This window comes from Plasmodium yoelii (assembly GCF_900002385.2).
Source record: "Plasmodium yoelii strain 17X genome assembly, chromosome: 11".
NCBI lineage: Eukaryota > Apicomplexa > Aconoidasida > Haemosporida > Plasmodiidae > Plasmodium > Plasmodium yoelii.
The window spans coordinates 19,465-35,816 of record NC_036183.2 but is presented as its reverse complement, the minus strand read 5'-3'; the positions used below and the strand labels follow the sequence as shown (position 1 = coordinate 35,816).

Sequence of the window (16,352 nt, the reverse complement as noted above, 5' to 3'; positions counted from 1 at the left end):
TTTTTATATAGTTTTTATGTTGTGGGTCAGGGTTAAGTATTGTATTGTATTTAATTTTGAATGATTTTATAATATTTATTAGTTTAAGGAATTGTTTTAAATATATATAGAAAATAAGTTATTAAAAATATGTATAGGATAAGTTGGAGTTTTTAAGATTTAAATTAAGTCTAAATATGTAAGAAAAAATAGGGATGAAAGGAAACGAATAAAGAAATATATTTTGATAAATTATAAGAATTGAATTTCATGTTAATATAACTTAATGTTAAATATGTTGAACTATGGACTTTTTATATTTTATTGTTAAATTTGTGGTAAATATATTTAAGAGGTCTTATTAACTGTATCATAATTTATTATTATATAAGAAGTGTTAATCGGATTATATGGTTCGATTGATGTATACATACCACAATATAAAGACATTTGATTTATTTGATGGGAGAGTTATTTGAATTTAATATATGATTCGTACCTTAAATAGAATGTGTCTTATATGTGAAGGTATAAAATTATAATAAACTGGGTTTTAATAGATTGTTTACATTATAATTAAAAATGGATAAAAAAAATATGGATACATATTTATAATACAGTATTTTATATTTGAGTGGATAAAGTAAATGATAAGTATTTTATATTTGAGGATGGTGATCGATATATTTTATGATATTTGTATATTGATATAGAATTAATTACTAACAAGTTTTATGACAATAATAAAGTACGAAACATAAATTTTTAACGTAAAAAAAATGATCGAACTAATATTAAGGGCAATAATAAAGAACATGTAATTGAATTATAGCATTAATTAATTGATTTCATCACAAAATTGAATACATTGAATATATTTTAATTCAAACGGAAGAGGAAATTACATACTAAACAATAATTTTTAAAGCGGTCAAAATATTGTGATGGTAATTTAAATAGGGACTACATATAAAGATAAATTAATTTGATTAAAATATGCATCCTAATATTAAAGTGTTGAAAGAGTTATACTTGGGATATATTGTTGTTTACTAGATCAAATGCGTTGTGGTAAGCTTAGGATATTTGTATATGCAAGTTCTCTTTCTCTTTTATCGTTGTCAAAGTCGGTAGAATTGCCAGAATCATAAATCTACGAAAAAAATGGAAAAATAAAATATGTGAATATCATAAAATATATGACATATACAGAAGCAATATTGTCGATAAATGTTAAAATGCGAAAAAAATGAATATTTGTTGAGATCGCTTACAGCATTGATATAAGTAACTTGAACGTTATCTTCCCCTTTTTTAACTACAAATCCGGCTATGTTAGCACTTAATTTGGTTAATGCTTCCTCAGGATCAATGTCAGTTTCGATTGATTGTGTATTTTCTAATATTTCATTCATATTAGGTTCACCATCATTTTGACCGAGATAATTTAGAGGTCTTGAAGGACAAAGAATTACAGTTGTGTCATTTGAATGCTACAAAATTAACGAATAAAAAAATATATGTATTGTGTAAATTAATGTATAATAACATGAATAATGGGAAAAAATGCCCTTACTTTAATTCTTGCGGCTAAAGCATATTTTTTTGTGAGGGGTGTATAATTAGGATCTATGCTAAGCTTTTCAAGGACGATTAAATAATTGCAGTATACACGAGCAAGCTTTCCTAAAAAAATGATTATTTTGGATATATAAATGAAATATTATGAATATAAGAAAACGTTAATAAAAATGGTAAAGAACATTAAACTTGAAAGGTGCGTAAATAGTGACAAGCAGATATTAAATTGATTGATTATTTTTTATGTACCATTAATAAACTTTTCATTGGGTTTTTTGTTATGATTGAAATCCCAGAGTTTCCTTAATACGTTAGAGTACTAATGAAAAAAAAATGTGGATATGTATAATAATGATTATTTAATCTGAAGTTATTTTTATATGTTAAGTGTTGTTTGGTATTTGATACGTTAGAGGCAGATGGGATCGTAAGATGAAGTCTTCCAATATCCATATTTCCAATTTTTTTAGAATATATAATTTTGTCTCCATTTTCTGTAGAATGGGTCGAATAATCGTCTATACCCGTCTCAGAAAGTTTTATTAAAAATTCTGAAGCATCGTTTGCGTGATCCAATGCTACTAAAGCTTCATCAAGGTCTTCACATGCCAATTCTGGGAACTCTTCAAATCTTTGATTCGAAATATTATTGGTGAAAGTGAGATTATTTTTAATGGGTAAAAAAAAGAAAGAAATGAATTTATAAATGGAATTTAAAATATTTAATGATTATGGAGGGGTTCGACGAATATGTATATATTTCTCGAAATTTTCATACAATGGTTTTTGGGGGGAGGGGTTGGCGTTAATAGTAACATCTGAAGGGTGCTCAGTTGCAAATGTTACATTTTGTGTGTATCCTGCGAGACTTAAAAGTGCCAAAGCAATCTTAATATAGCCTTTATTCATTTTTGGATTTGATAAGTAAAATGTTTTAAAAAGTGTAAAAATAGGTTATATAAGTAGATTTGAAATAGAAGGAAAAGAATGCCCACGGAATTTATAAAAAATTAATACTTAAAAATAAAAAGTAAATTTATATAATTATTTAAATGAACTCATTGCAAGGTGAGAAGAATAGCGCACACAAATTATAAAGCACACAGAACACTATGATTTTAAGGGTTCAGGGCTCAAGGTTATATTGAATTATATATATCATAATACGTTCATTTTATGAATATTTTTATTTAACGAAACTGCTTATTTTTATTCTCCATTTATGTTATATTTTATTTTTTCTATGAATGTATATGAAATAGTTTTTTAAAGCAAAAATGTTTTAGTTGGTTTATTATAATGTTCACATATATGTGTATAAAATATATTGGTATTATATGGTTTAAATAACAATATAAAAAATGATTACATCAACGTAACATTTATATTGAATCATTCTGACCATCTTATTAATTTCATTACTATAAATAATATTAAAATCAAATATCACTTACAAATAAAGAATCGTTTAAATATATGGGATATCCTCCCAAATTTTAGCATATAGATGATGTCCATGTTTGTAAACAAAAAAGGGTGATAGGTATTAAATGAAAGGAATATGACAAATAAAAGATCTTCATAAGTTATAACAGTTTTATTTGTATTATTCAAAAAATTAATACATATAGATGCATTATATTATTAAAAGACATAACAAATAACAGACAAGAACAAAACAATCATAAAACAAAAAAATATGTTATGATGGTAATTTAAATAAATACCATTCATGAAAATAAATCGTTTTATTAACAAAAATTCTCTAATATTACGGTGGTGAAAAATATATGATTATTTATAAGGGAAAATGTAGTATAAAGCTTTTCCAATAATATTTTTTTGTTAAATGGAACCATGTTCATCATTCTAAGAAAAAAAAGATAAATGGATGATTATATAAAATGTTTAATTTTTTCCAAATTATAGTATACATTATAAATATGTACACTTATTTAAAACCATATTTTTTAACAATTGTTGAAATAAATTATTAAAATATGTATACCGTTTACAGAGTCGACATAGGTGATATAAATATGGTTCTTTCTTTTTTCAAAAATGTATCCACTTAAGTTAACAAACATTTTTTTTAATTCTCCATTTCTAATATCATCTTCAGAATCAATTTCAGCTTGGAATATATTTGCACTTTCTACTATTTCATTTTCAAAATATTTGTTATTTTTACGGTTGTGATCAATTATATTTGCTGAAGCCATGACAAATATAGTTTTGTTTTCTGATATCTACAAAATTAATAAAAGTATATTGCATAAATTATTGTGAATAATATGATTTATAACGAAATAGAAGAGGAAAGGTTTGCTTACTTTATATTTTGCAGCTATAGCATAAAAATATTTTTCACGAGACCACGACCATTGTTTGCAACGTTGCTGTATCATTACTAAATTTCGATTGTATACTCGGACAATTTTTCCTAAAAAAGATATTATAAAATAGCATAGATATAATTAAAATGTGATGAGTTTGAAGATATGGGAAAGAATAAATAGTATAATAAAACACGAAATGTCGAATATATAGTAACAATATTATGTTAATTTGGGTAATTATTTATGTTTTGTATACTTTTAACCGAGCCTGCATAAAAATAATTGTCACTATTTGGATCCCATACCTCGTTTATTATTTCATTATACTAATGGGAGAAAAAAGAAATATATGTATATAAATTATAATAATTTTTTAATTTCAATTTAGTTTATAACTTTTGATGTTGTTCGTTAATTGATACCTGATTCGGATCATCAATTATATATTCAACTTTTTGAATTTTTGTATGACCTCGAAAATTTTTTTTGTAAAAAAGCATATGATAATCATAATTTCTACAAAATAATTTATAATAAGCTCTACTATTAGCATGATATTCTAATTGTACTAAAGCATCTCTCATAAAATTGCGCGCATTTATATGTTCCATGATATCGGGATGTAATAGGTGCTTGTTTTGTTCATATATTTCTTCTGTATTGTCGTTGCTAAAAATGAACATATTTTTAATGTGTACAAAAATAAAGTTATTGTATTTATAACATTTTTGAAAAGACGTACAAATTTAATATTTTCATAATGAAATATATAATATATATATATTTTAGTATTTTCTTACGCAGGATACGATTTTTTTGATTTGGGTTTTTCATGTTTTTTTGATTTGGGTTTTGTATATCTTATCGATTTGGGTTTTGTATATCTTATTGATTTGGGTTTTGCACCTGTTTTTGGAGCAACTTCAGTTGCAAGAGCTTTATTATTCCCATATAGGGATATGCTTAAAAGAAAAAACAAAATTTGAATATAAAATTTATTCATTTTTGAAGTTTACAAACAAAATATTAAAATATATATTAGTATTTTTTTTAATTAAAAATTCGAAAAATAGAACAAATATAATTAAAATTGAAGCAAACAATTTTCTCCAATAAAGTATAAAAAACAAATTATTATTTAAACGACAAATTTTGATACTTTTATCAGATTCATAAGTTTAATATATTTTTTATTTAATTAATTCAGCACAAAACAACATCAATAATAGATTTTTTCATAAAATGAATATCAAAAATGTTATGATTCACAATATCATAATATTTAAAAATAAATAAATTTAATTATATCATATAAATGATATTTTTAACATATAGAATTATGAATACATATGTTTTATATTTTTATAATAGACTAAAATTAAAATATACAAAACATCTCGTTACGTATGGAATTGCATATTACTTATATGTATATATAATAGAAAAGAACTGTTGTTTTTACCTACCAGAGAACCAATCATTTAAAATAAAAATATAAAAGTAGGAAAATAATATAAAAATATATATTTTTTTTAATATAAAACATGTATTATATTTTTAAATATTAAAATAATTAATTTAATCTGAGGAATGCGATTAATTTTATATACTATTAATACTACTATAATAACAATATTTATTACCTCATCATAATAACAGTATACTAAAATTTATATTATGAAAATCGCGCAATCTGTGATTTTTTTATTAGTTTTAATACAAATTTTACTAAACAATTTTCTAGCAAAATTATTAATTTTATAAAAATTATTTTGAGTAGTAATATTGTCGCTCATTTTTTTTTATAGATGAATACAAATTATAATTTTCCTTTTAATGATAAAACAAAGTATAAAGTTAAAAAAGATACAAATAAAATATGAAATAAAATAATGAAACATAAAGTTGTAAAATCAAGAAATATATAATGTAATTAATTTGTTTTTTAATTATAATATTCTTAATGTGTGGGTGTTCATTTTTTATGGGTCAAGGTTATGTTTATGATTGATGGTTGATTGTTTATGGTTCTGGGATATTGTAATTAAATTTTTATAATTAAATATATTTATGATTGTGTATGTTTAATCTGGAGATGATGTGTAAATATAGAAGGAAAAAGAGGGTAGTGTGATTAATATGAAATATGTGATAGTATTTTTTTGATAAAGTATAATATATAGATTTAAAATTATTAAAATAGTATATTAGATATATAAATATTGGTTATATATGACAATTGTCTATTATATAAAACTTGTTAATCAGGAGTTATATTGAAATATGGAGATTATAATATACAATGAATTTGTTTGTTTGATGAAAGATTTTATTTAGCAAAAGTTATAATTTTGAATATTGCTGTGCATTATATGAGCATATTGTTAGTGTTAATTAAGGACATTATGGACATATAATAGATAGTGATAAAGTATAGGTTGATATATATCGACAATATAACGTTGTTTATAGATATTATTATGCTTCTAACATTTTTTAAGTTTTAATTGTAGCTACTATTCTTTTGTATTTTACATTTGTATTAATATAAATTGATTTATACGCCATAATTTATTTATCATAAGGTATAATAATAGATTAATCACTATTAATTTTTAAACTTTATATTTTGAGGTATATATAAATTGGGAATATATTATAAATAGTTATTTGAAAAAGCATATGTATATTAATAAAATTTAATGCTATAGTCCTAATAATTATAAATGTGATAGATAAAATGTGTTATTATTATATGACTATACATATAATATAATAAAATACCAATAATTAATATTGAAATGTTGTTTTATTGCGGGAACTTTATACAATTAAATATTAATTTTATCAAAAAGACACATAATACATTATAAATGTATCATTTTTATACATTTGTTAAAGGTCCAATTGGGGATATGTGGCTTTATATTATAAAAAACTGGATAAATAAAGAAAATGCTAAAGAGTCAATTCATGTTAAATTCCATATTAACGCGTTTTATATTATCATTATTTTACCATATAATTAATAAAATATAGGATTTTTAACAAATTATTTGAATGGGTATACACTGATAAATATAACAATAAAATATATAAGATAAAAATGGACAATCCATAAAATTTAGCGAATATTTACATAAATTTATATATTAAAAGAGAAAATATATCTTTCTCCTCTTAAATGGCAACATAACAACCTATTTACAAATATTTTTTTATTATACTTTAAAAATTCCATCAATAGTTATTTATGTGTTATATATTTACTAAGTATTATTTTAAAAACGATATGCTTTCAAAGACCTATTTAAGCTTATAAATAGGATTTCAGTGCTAATTGTTTTAAAGAATGGAAATTATGCGTAAAATAAAATATAAATTTCCCAATAAGGTATACATATAAGTTGAAGTATATACGAATAAAAAAAATTTATTTAATGCATTCAATTTTTTTTTTAATTTATATAATTTGCATAGAGAAGTAACATAATTTGAAAATACTATAATTTTTGAGAAAATATATTATATTTTATAAGAAATAAGTATATAAAAATTTAATCAATCTTATTAAATAATATTTATATGCTTTTAAGGATTATATCAATAATATATTTCTCAATTATTCCGATTTTTGCAGTATATTAGTTTTTGGGTGCCATTTTTAAAACAAAAGATATGATATTGTTTATTTTCTTTATTAAGGTATATATATAAGAAAATATATTTTAAACTCATTACAATGCCACTATAAGTTTGTGATAGAATTATACCGAAAGGTATTAAAAATAATAATTTTATGTATAAATTTATATACATATTATAAAAAATGTATTAAACAACCCTGTATTTAAGGTGAATTAGGTAATTATCATAAACCAGGAATGCAGTATTTCTTTAGTAATAATATTATTTTATATTAATTACTGAAAAACTTTTAATATATTTAACTACAGACAGTTGTTATATATAGGGTTAAAGTATTTTGTCACATATTTGATGCAGTGTATATAAAACATCATGCTTTTACTCAATTTATAAATCAAAAATAAAATTTCATCACAATGGATAGGTATATGGTATATGGATTTTTTAATAATAATGTTTTCCTTTACATTTTTTGATATTGTATTATATATAAATATCATTAAACTTTAATAAAATTTTCAATAATGCACATTTATAATAATGTTTTTAAATTTTTTCTTAGTGTCAAATGCTCTATACTGTAAGGACCTCAATTTCCGATTATTTGGACACAGGAGGAAACCATTATTTTAATAGTGGACGCAATTTCGATAAGTATTGTACTAATGATAGTTGTGATAGTAATCTCGGAAAAATTAATGCTGGATGTTTATTTTTGTTTGATGAATTCTTTAAGGATTCTGATAATTTTAAATCTAATGCAAAAAGTAACATCAATATTGTTGAATACATTATGATATGGTTAAGTTATACGTTAAACAAAACCATAAATGGAGAAAAAAGTATAAATGAATTTTATAATAAATATATAGAAAATAGCGACTGGTATAAAAAGGAAATAACAGGTGTTACTGCTTATAAAAATTATAAGGATCTTATAGATAGAAATAATTATTTTTTAAGTATGGATAAGAGCATTATATCTAAATTATATGATGCATTAACATCATTATGTAATATTCATGTTACCGATGCTGGGCACGTCCCAAATTGCGAGCAATGTGCGAAAGCTGCAAATGGGTTTGTTACAAACTATGAAGGAGTTATCAGTGATTCTAATATTACTAAAAATGGTTTATATCGTAAAATATTATCTATTTTATATACTTTATCAAATGATTATGATAATTTTAAAAAGAAAAATAACAATAGTTCATCCTTGCCATCGATAAAAACAAAGATTTATATGCCAATATATGGATTTTCATCATTAATTTTCTTGATAGAAAACAATTTTTATATACTTTTATTGATTTTTGGTATAATAGTAGTTTTTATAGGAATTTATTATAAGGTAATAATAAGAAATAAAAAAAATATTTTCATTATATATATGTAAACGTTAACAAAAAAATAATACGCTTCTTAACATTTTATATTAGTATTCGTTATCTGGATTTCGGAATCGATTTAAAAAACTATATTTAAGGAAAAAACTAAAAAAAATGAAGAAGGAATGGACCATTAATATATGATTCGAAGAGCAGTGATTATTCCATGAATAGTAATAATGGTTGATATATTTTAAGAATTTGTCTATTTTGAAATAAGTAATTTTGACCATAATTTTGTGGTTTATAAGAATAATTAAATAATATAACCAGTTAAATATAATTTTATATGTTTGTACAGTTTTTGCATAATTTTTATATAGTTTTTATGTTGTGAATCAGGATTGAAGTTGTGTTTGTGAAACCCATATTGGGATTAGGATTTTGTATTTTACTTAATTTTTTATAATTTGATAATATTTATTAGTTTAAAGATTTGTTTTAAATATATATATAGTAAAAAAATTATTAAAAATATGTATAGAATAAGTTGGACTTTTTAATATTTATATTAAGTCTAAATATGTAAGAAAAAATGAGGATGAAAAGGAACGAATAAAGAAATATATTTTGACAAATTATATGATTTGGATTTGTGTTAATACAACTCAATGGTAAATGTGTTGAATTATGTATTTTTATGTTTTATTGTTAAATTAGTGGTAAGTGTATATAAGAATTCTTATTAAATGTATCATAATTCCCTATTGTATAAGAAGTGTTGATCGGAGTTTAAGGTCAGATTGAGATATAGGCATGGCAATATATGGATATTTGTTTTATTTGATTGGTAACAGTATTTATTAAAACATATTATTTGTATCATATTTATTTGAATTTAAATTATATTTTAATAACCGAGCAGTATAATATTATTATATATGAAGGTATAAATTATAATAAAATGTGTTTTAATAGATTGTTTACATTATAATTTAAAATAGGTGTCAGTTTATTTTTAATATCAATTAAATAAATTACACATTATTGTAATAAACAATCAAAAAATATAAATATATATTTAAGTTATATTTATATATAAAGTATTTTTTATTTGAGGATGGTGATCGATATATTTTATGATATTTGTATATTGATATACAATTGTTAACAAGTTTTATGACAATAATAAAGTACGAAACATAAATTTTTAACGTAAAAAAAATGATCGAACTAATATAAAGGGCAATCATAGAGAAAATGTAGTTGAATTATAGCATTGATTAATTGATTTCTTCACAAAATTGAATACATTGAATATATTTTAATTCAAACGGAAGAGGAAATTACATACTAAACAATAATTTTTAAAGCGGTCAAAATATTGTGATGGTAATTTAAATAGGGACTACATATAAAGATAAATTAATTTGATTAAAATATCGATTACAATATTAAAGTGTTGAAAGAGTTATACTTGTGGTATACTGGTGTTTACTCGATCAAATGCGTTGTGCTATGCTTAGGATATTTGTATATGCAAGTCCTCTCTCTTTTTTATCGTTGGCAAAGTCGGTAGAATTGCCAGAATCATAAATCTACGAAAAAAATGGAAAATAAAATATGTCAATATATTGTGTGTGAATATCATAAAATATATGAATTATAAAGTAGATTTTCGATAAATGTTAAAATGAGAAAAAAATGATTATTTTTTGATATTGCTTACAGCATTGATATAAGTAACATCAACTTTATCTTTGTCCCCTGTTTTAATTACAAATCCGGCTATGTTAGTACCCAATTTGGCTAATGCTTCCTCAGCATCAATGTCAGTTTGGATTGGTTGTGTACTTACTAACATTTCTTTTATATCAGTTTTATCATCATTTTGACCGAGATAATTTAGAGCTCTTGAAGGACAAAGAATTATAATTGTGTCACTTGAATGCTACAAAATGAATGGATAAAAAAATATATGTATTGTGTAAATGAATGTATAATAATATGAATAATGAAAAAAAAATTGGGTTACTTTATAATTTGCGGCTAAAGCATATTTTTTTATGAGGGGTGTATAATTAGGATCTGTGTTAAGTTTTTCAAGCATGACTAAATATTTGGAGTATACACGAACAGGATTTCCTAAAAAGATGATTATTTTGGAGATATAAATGAAAGATGCGTAAATAGTGATAAGGAGATATTAAATTGATTGATTATTTTTTATGTACCATTAATAAACTTGCCACCAGAGTTGTTGTTATCATCGAAATCCCAGAGGTCCTTTAATAAGTTAGAGTACTAATGAAAAAAAAAATATGGATATATATAATAATGATTATTTAATTTGAAGTTATTTTTACATGTTAAATATTGTTTGGTATTTGATACGTTAGAGGTAGATGGGATCGTAAGATGAAGCCTTCCAATATCCATATTTCCAATTTTCTTAGAATATATAGTTTTGTCTCCATTTTCTGTAGAATAGGACGAATAATCGTCTATACCAGTCTTGGAAAGTTTTATTAAAAGTTCTGAAGCTTCCATTATATGATTTATTGCTAATAAAATTTCATCAAGGTCTGTGCATATCAAGTTTGTGGATTCCTCAAATCTTTGATTCGAAATATTATTGGTGAAAGTGAGATTATTTTAATGGGTAAAAAAAGAGAAAGAAATGAATTTATAAATGGGATTTAGAATATTTAATAATTATGGATATTTATATTATATGTATATTATATTTATATTATATGTAAATATTTCTCGACATTTTCATACACTGTTTTTTGGGGTTCGGGGTTGGCCTTAGTAACATCTGAAGGCTGTTCGCTTGCAAATGCTACATTCTGGGTATATCCTACGAGACTTAAAAGTACCAAAGCAATCTTAATATATCCTTTACTCATTTTTGGATTTGATAAGTAAAAAATTTTAGAAAGTGTAAAAATAGGTTATATAAGTAAGTTTGAAATGGAAGGAAAAGAATGTGCACGGAATTTATAAAAAATTAATACTTAAAAATAAAAAATAAATTTATATAATTAATTAAACGAGAGATTATTTAAATGTGAAATTATTAAATGTGAAATTATTAAATGTGAAATTATTAAATGTGAAATTATTTAAATGTGAAATTATTTAAATGAATTCATTGCAATGGAAGAAAAATAGCACACACAAATTATAAAGCACACAAAATATTATGATTTTAAGGGATCAGGGCTCATGGTTATGTTGAATTATATTATCATAATACGTTCATTTTATTAATATTTTATTTAATGAAATTGCTTATTTTTATTCTCCATTTATGTTTTATTTAATAGTGTAATTTCCCAATGTAGTGTTACAATGGTAAGAAAATAAACAAAATGTTATCTTATATTGTTTATATTTATGTTATATTATATTTATGTTATATTTTATTTTTTATATGAATGTATATGAATTTTTTTTTAAAGCAAACAATGTTTTAGTTAGTTTATTATAATGTGTATATATATTTGCATAAAATACATTGGTATTATATGTTTTAAATAAGAACATAAAAAATTATTACATATAATGTAACATTTGTATTGAATCATTCTGATCATTTCATTAATTCAATTACAATAAATGTTATTAAGATCAAATATCGCTTACAAATAAAAATATATGTCATGATACTATTTGGAATAAACAATAAGTCGTGATGCTACTGGGAATAATGAATAAATTACGGTTTATTTTTACTATAAATGACACAAGTAACAGGACATATAAGTATTATATGAGGAATATGTTTTTTATGGTAACAAATGGGGAAATATCGGAAAACAAAAAGGTTTTTCAATGGTGTATCGGAATTAAATCATTATAAAGGAAGGATGCGGATATATATAAGTTGTGAATTGCAATATTAAAGATTGACACATTTTAATAAATCCAATATATGATTACAATATGTATGGGATATACAAATTAAAATAAAATGTTACAAAAAAGGGAGATTTATAATATAAAGATACTTAAATGTCTCGAATTAGTGACATTTGATTTGTTTAACTATATTAATTATATTAATTATATCAATTAATTTTTACAGAGTGTGTGATATACTTGAATTTTTGGTTTATTCTCATAATATGAATCAGTAACTACAATGTGATATTGGTGGGTACTATGTTTCGGTATAATTATATGGTGATGGTTTGGTATCACTTTTTATTGTTGATGATGTACTTTTATTATATGATATTGTGTGTTCGGTGGAACAGTTAAGGGTTTTGTTTCACTGTTGGATATTATTTATTAGTAATTTCATTCTTTTGATAATGGATTACACCAAACATAGTACCAAATGTTAATGCTAATGTTTCAATAAAGTAAATATAACTGCAGTTTTGTTATTTTTAACTTTTTTAATAAACGACTTAGCATTTTTTTGTTTTGTTTATAATTTCTGGGTCTGCTTCAACATAATTATTAGATCTTGGGGTTAATACATTTATTGGCAATAAAAAGGCAACAATATAATGGTTTTGTTAATTTGATTTTTGCATAATTAAGTAAAAAGATTATAATAAATGTATAAAGCGAATTAATGTAATTATAAGAGTTTATTATAAAATACAAAATCAAATCCAATAAATAATATTAAGATAGGAATATTTAATTTTTTTGGTAATTAAAAAATGTCCAGGGTCCCGATTTAAAAGGTATATAAATTTTAAATAAGTCAGATATATTTTGTTCATTATTATAAATATAGTGGTGTAATATATATAAAGAAAATTATAATTAAAATTAAAATTTCTGTATTTTTTGATTAAAAAAGGAGAGAATTAATCAATATATTTGATATATGATGGGATTTTGTATTTAAATTATTTGTTGTATTTTTTACTATGATTAAGATATGTAAAAATAAAGGCGATATAGTGTTTAAATGTTATAGGTGTGATAATATATGTGAAATGAGAAAAATAAAAAGTTAACAGAGTAATTAAATTATGATTTAAGGTTTTGGGATGATGATAAATCAGTAATTCCGTGGAATGTAATGTTTTTATACAATTTGTACAATTTATGCCATTTTTTTATTGGTTGTATTTAATGTTATAATGTCTGATTTATTTGGGGGATATCATATTTTATATGATTTGAATAGAAATAATATATTTGATGTTGTATATTATGAAATATATTTATAAACAGACTGATTATATACCAATCTATGAAAAAAAATATTTTTACAAAAAAGTGGTAAATAAAATCGAGAATATTATTAAATAAAATTAAAAATTGGAGAAGTATAACAATACGAAACCATTTAAATGTAAATAGGAACGATGGTTAATGTTTTCATTATATGTATTTATTCATATAAAAAAATATATGTATCTAATATTTTATTATTTGAATTTATATATATTATTTTGTCATATATAATTTCATAAAATATTAGAATCGTATCGCTAAATATATTAATGTATTATAAATTATATTAAAATGGTGTATTTTTTATAGAAAGGTTACTATTTATTTGAAAAAAGAAATAATATTTATATCCATAAATGGTTTTAATGAATATGACGAAATTGATTACACCAATACATTTATAAATTTTATAGAAAGTGGAAAAAGTTAATAAATGAAATAAATTATGTTTTTTATAGACATATAATTTATTCATAAATATTACTATTTTGGGAATAAATGTCAAGTTATAAAGATTATTTCTAAGTACATATATTAGTTCATTTATTTAACAAATAAAGCTAAAAATGAGAGTCAGTACTTTAAAATATGTTCTTTTTTCAATTATTATTTGTTCTTTTGAATATGGGAAAAATGTAAGTTACATATTATTTTCATTTATTATTAATATTTCATTATAGTTTTCGTACCTATTGTTTTACATTAACTTTATATTATTTTTTGATGTGTTGGTAAGGAAAATAAGTTAAACAATTAAAATTATTGGAAATATGTAAATAAATATTTCATTTCTTTGCAGGAATTATGCCTTGAAAGGAATATAATAAATATTAGGAATAATAGGATATTAGGAGATGGAGATAACCAATTTAATTTACATGAATTTTATGAATCAACTTCGAGTGTTGAAAATCAAGTTAATGACCACGATAATGATGACGAAAAAAATATATCTATTCGAAATACTGTAGATTCACATGTAAAGAAGAATAAAAAAAGTAAGAAATCACTTTATTCAAAAAATGTAGATAAAAAAAGGAAAAAGTTAATTCATGGACATCACAAAGAAATAGAAGAAATAGAAGAAATAGAAGAAACAGAAAAAGAGATTGATAATACAAATAATAATAAATTAGCAATAGTACCGATAGAAAATAATTCTGTATCAGAAGAATTGGAAAATGAAGGAAATATCGTAGTGAGTGAGCATTATGAGATCAATTCAAGTATCGAAGACGAATTAAATGATAAACTAGAGTTAAAAAAAATGGTCAACGGATTAATTACGAAGGTGGTGTTTTTGAATATGCTTGTTTTTGCGTTATCGGTAAACGAATGGATTGAAATTGGACTTATTGTTATGAGTGTAGCCCTTTCATTTGAAATATTTTATAGATTTTATCAATACCTTAAATTACGTTTTAAAGTATATAAAAGATCCCTCAAAAAAAAAGCATCCCTCAAAAAAAAAGCATCCCATAAAAAAAAAACATCAAATGAATAAAAATAATATATTTAATATTTGATGTTACATATTGATATATTATATAAAGTGATTACAAATCTATCTATGGAGAGCATATAATATTTGGATTTTATAAACGAATTCAACGACGATATTTAAGAGAACAAGTAAAGAAAATGAATCATTATATATGATTCGAAGGATAGTGGTTATTCCAGGAATAGTAATAATGATTGATATAAGAAAGTTTTTATTTTTGACCATAATTTTTGAAGATAATTTTTGATTATAATTTTTAAAGATAATCATAATATATAATGTTATATATGTATAGTTATAATATGTTTACACTGTTTTTGTATAATTTTTATGTAGTTTTTATGTTGTGGAACCCATATTCGGGTTAAGTGTTATATTGCATTTAATTTTGAATAATTTTGCATAATTTTTTATAATTTGATAACATTTATTAGTTTAAAGATTTGTTTTAAATATATATAGGAAATAAATTATTAAAAATATGTAAAGGATAAGTTGGAGTTTTTAATATTTATATTAAGTCTAAATATGTAAGAAAAAATGAGGGTGAATATTACTCTGAAAAGGAGTAATAAATATATTTTGACAAATTATATGATTTGGATTTGTGTTAATACAACTCAATGGTAAATGTGTTGAGCTATACTATATAATTTTTGTATTTTATTGATAATTTCTGGTAATCCATTTGAGAGTTCTTATTAAATGTATCATAATTTCTTTTATATAAGTGTTAATTGGAGTTTAAGGCTCAATTGATGT

The 16,352-nt window shown here is 22.2% G+C and overlaps 5 protein-coding genes across 5 annotated transcripts; 2 read left to right on the top strand and 3 right to left on the bottom strand.

The window, feature by feature from the left end:
• Positions 1-1,036: 1,036 nt before the first annotated feature.
• Positions 1,037-2,469, bottom strand: PY17X_1100019 (fam-a protein; the record flags this gene model as incomplete). The annotated part of the gene is made up of 6 exons (XM_022955678.2): positions 1,037-1,132; positions 1,254-1,472; positions 1,556-1,665; positions 1,810-1,879; positions 1,969-2,191; positions 2,339-2,469. 6 exons carry the CDS (start codon positions 2,467-2,469, stop codon positions 1,037-1,039), a joined length of 849 nt encoding a protein of 282 aa, XP_022810894.2.
• Positions 2,470-3,405: 936 nt separating this feature from the next.
• On the bottom strand, positions 3,406-4,902 carry PY17X_1100017 (fam-a protein; the record flags this gene model as incomplete). Its single annotated transcript, XM_034637589.1, has 6 exons — positions 3,406-3,429; positions 3,576-3,809; positions 3,894-4,003; positions 4,156-4,225; positions 4,322-4,568; positions 4,700-4,902. 6 exons carry the CDS (start codon positions 4,900-4,902, stop codon positions 3,406-3,408), a joined length of 888 nt encoding a protein of 295 aa, XP_034493538.1.
• Positions 4,903-7,963: 3,061 nt separating this feature from the next.
• Positions 7,964-9,082, top strand: PY17X_1100015 (PIR protein; the record flags this gene model as incomplete). Its single annotated transcript, XM_034637588.1, has 3 exons — positions 7,964-7,978; positions 8,110-8,901; positions 8,990-9,082. The coding sequence occupies 3 exons, from the start codon at positions 7,964-7,966 to the stop codon at positions 9,080-9,082; spliced, it is 900 nt and encodes a 299-aa protein (XP_034493537.1).
• Positions 9,083-10,380: 1,298 nt separating this feature from the next.
• PY17X_1100013 (fam-a protein) lies at positions 10,381-11,790 on the bottom strand (the record flags this gene model as incomplete). Its single annotated transcript, XM_034637587.1, has 6 exons — positions 10,381-10,476; positions 10,608-10,829; positions 10,914-11,023; positions 11,113-11,182; positions 11,273-11,495; positions 11,663-11,790. 6 exons carry the CDS (start codon positions 11,788-11,790, stop codon positions 10,381-10,383), a joined length of 849 nt encoding a protein of 282 aa, XP_034493536.1.
• A 2,862-nt stretch (positions 11,791-14,652) lies between these two features.
• On the top strand, positions 14,653-15,590 carry PY17X_1100011 (fam-b protein; the record flags this gene model as incomplete). The annotated part of the gene is made up of 2 exons (XM_719433.3): positions 14,653-14,721; positions 14,886-15,590. The coding sequence occupies 2 exons, from the start codon at positions 14,653-14,655 to the stop codon at positions 15,588-15,590; spliced, it is 774 nt and encodes a 257-aa protein (XP_724526.3).
• Between the last annotated feature and the right edge of the window lie 762 nt (positions 15,591-16,352).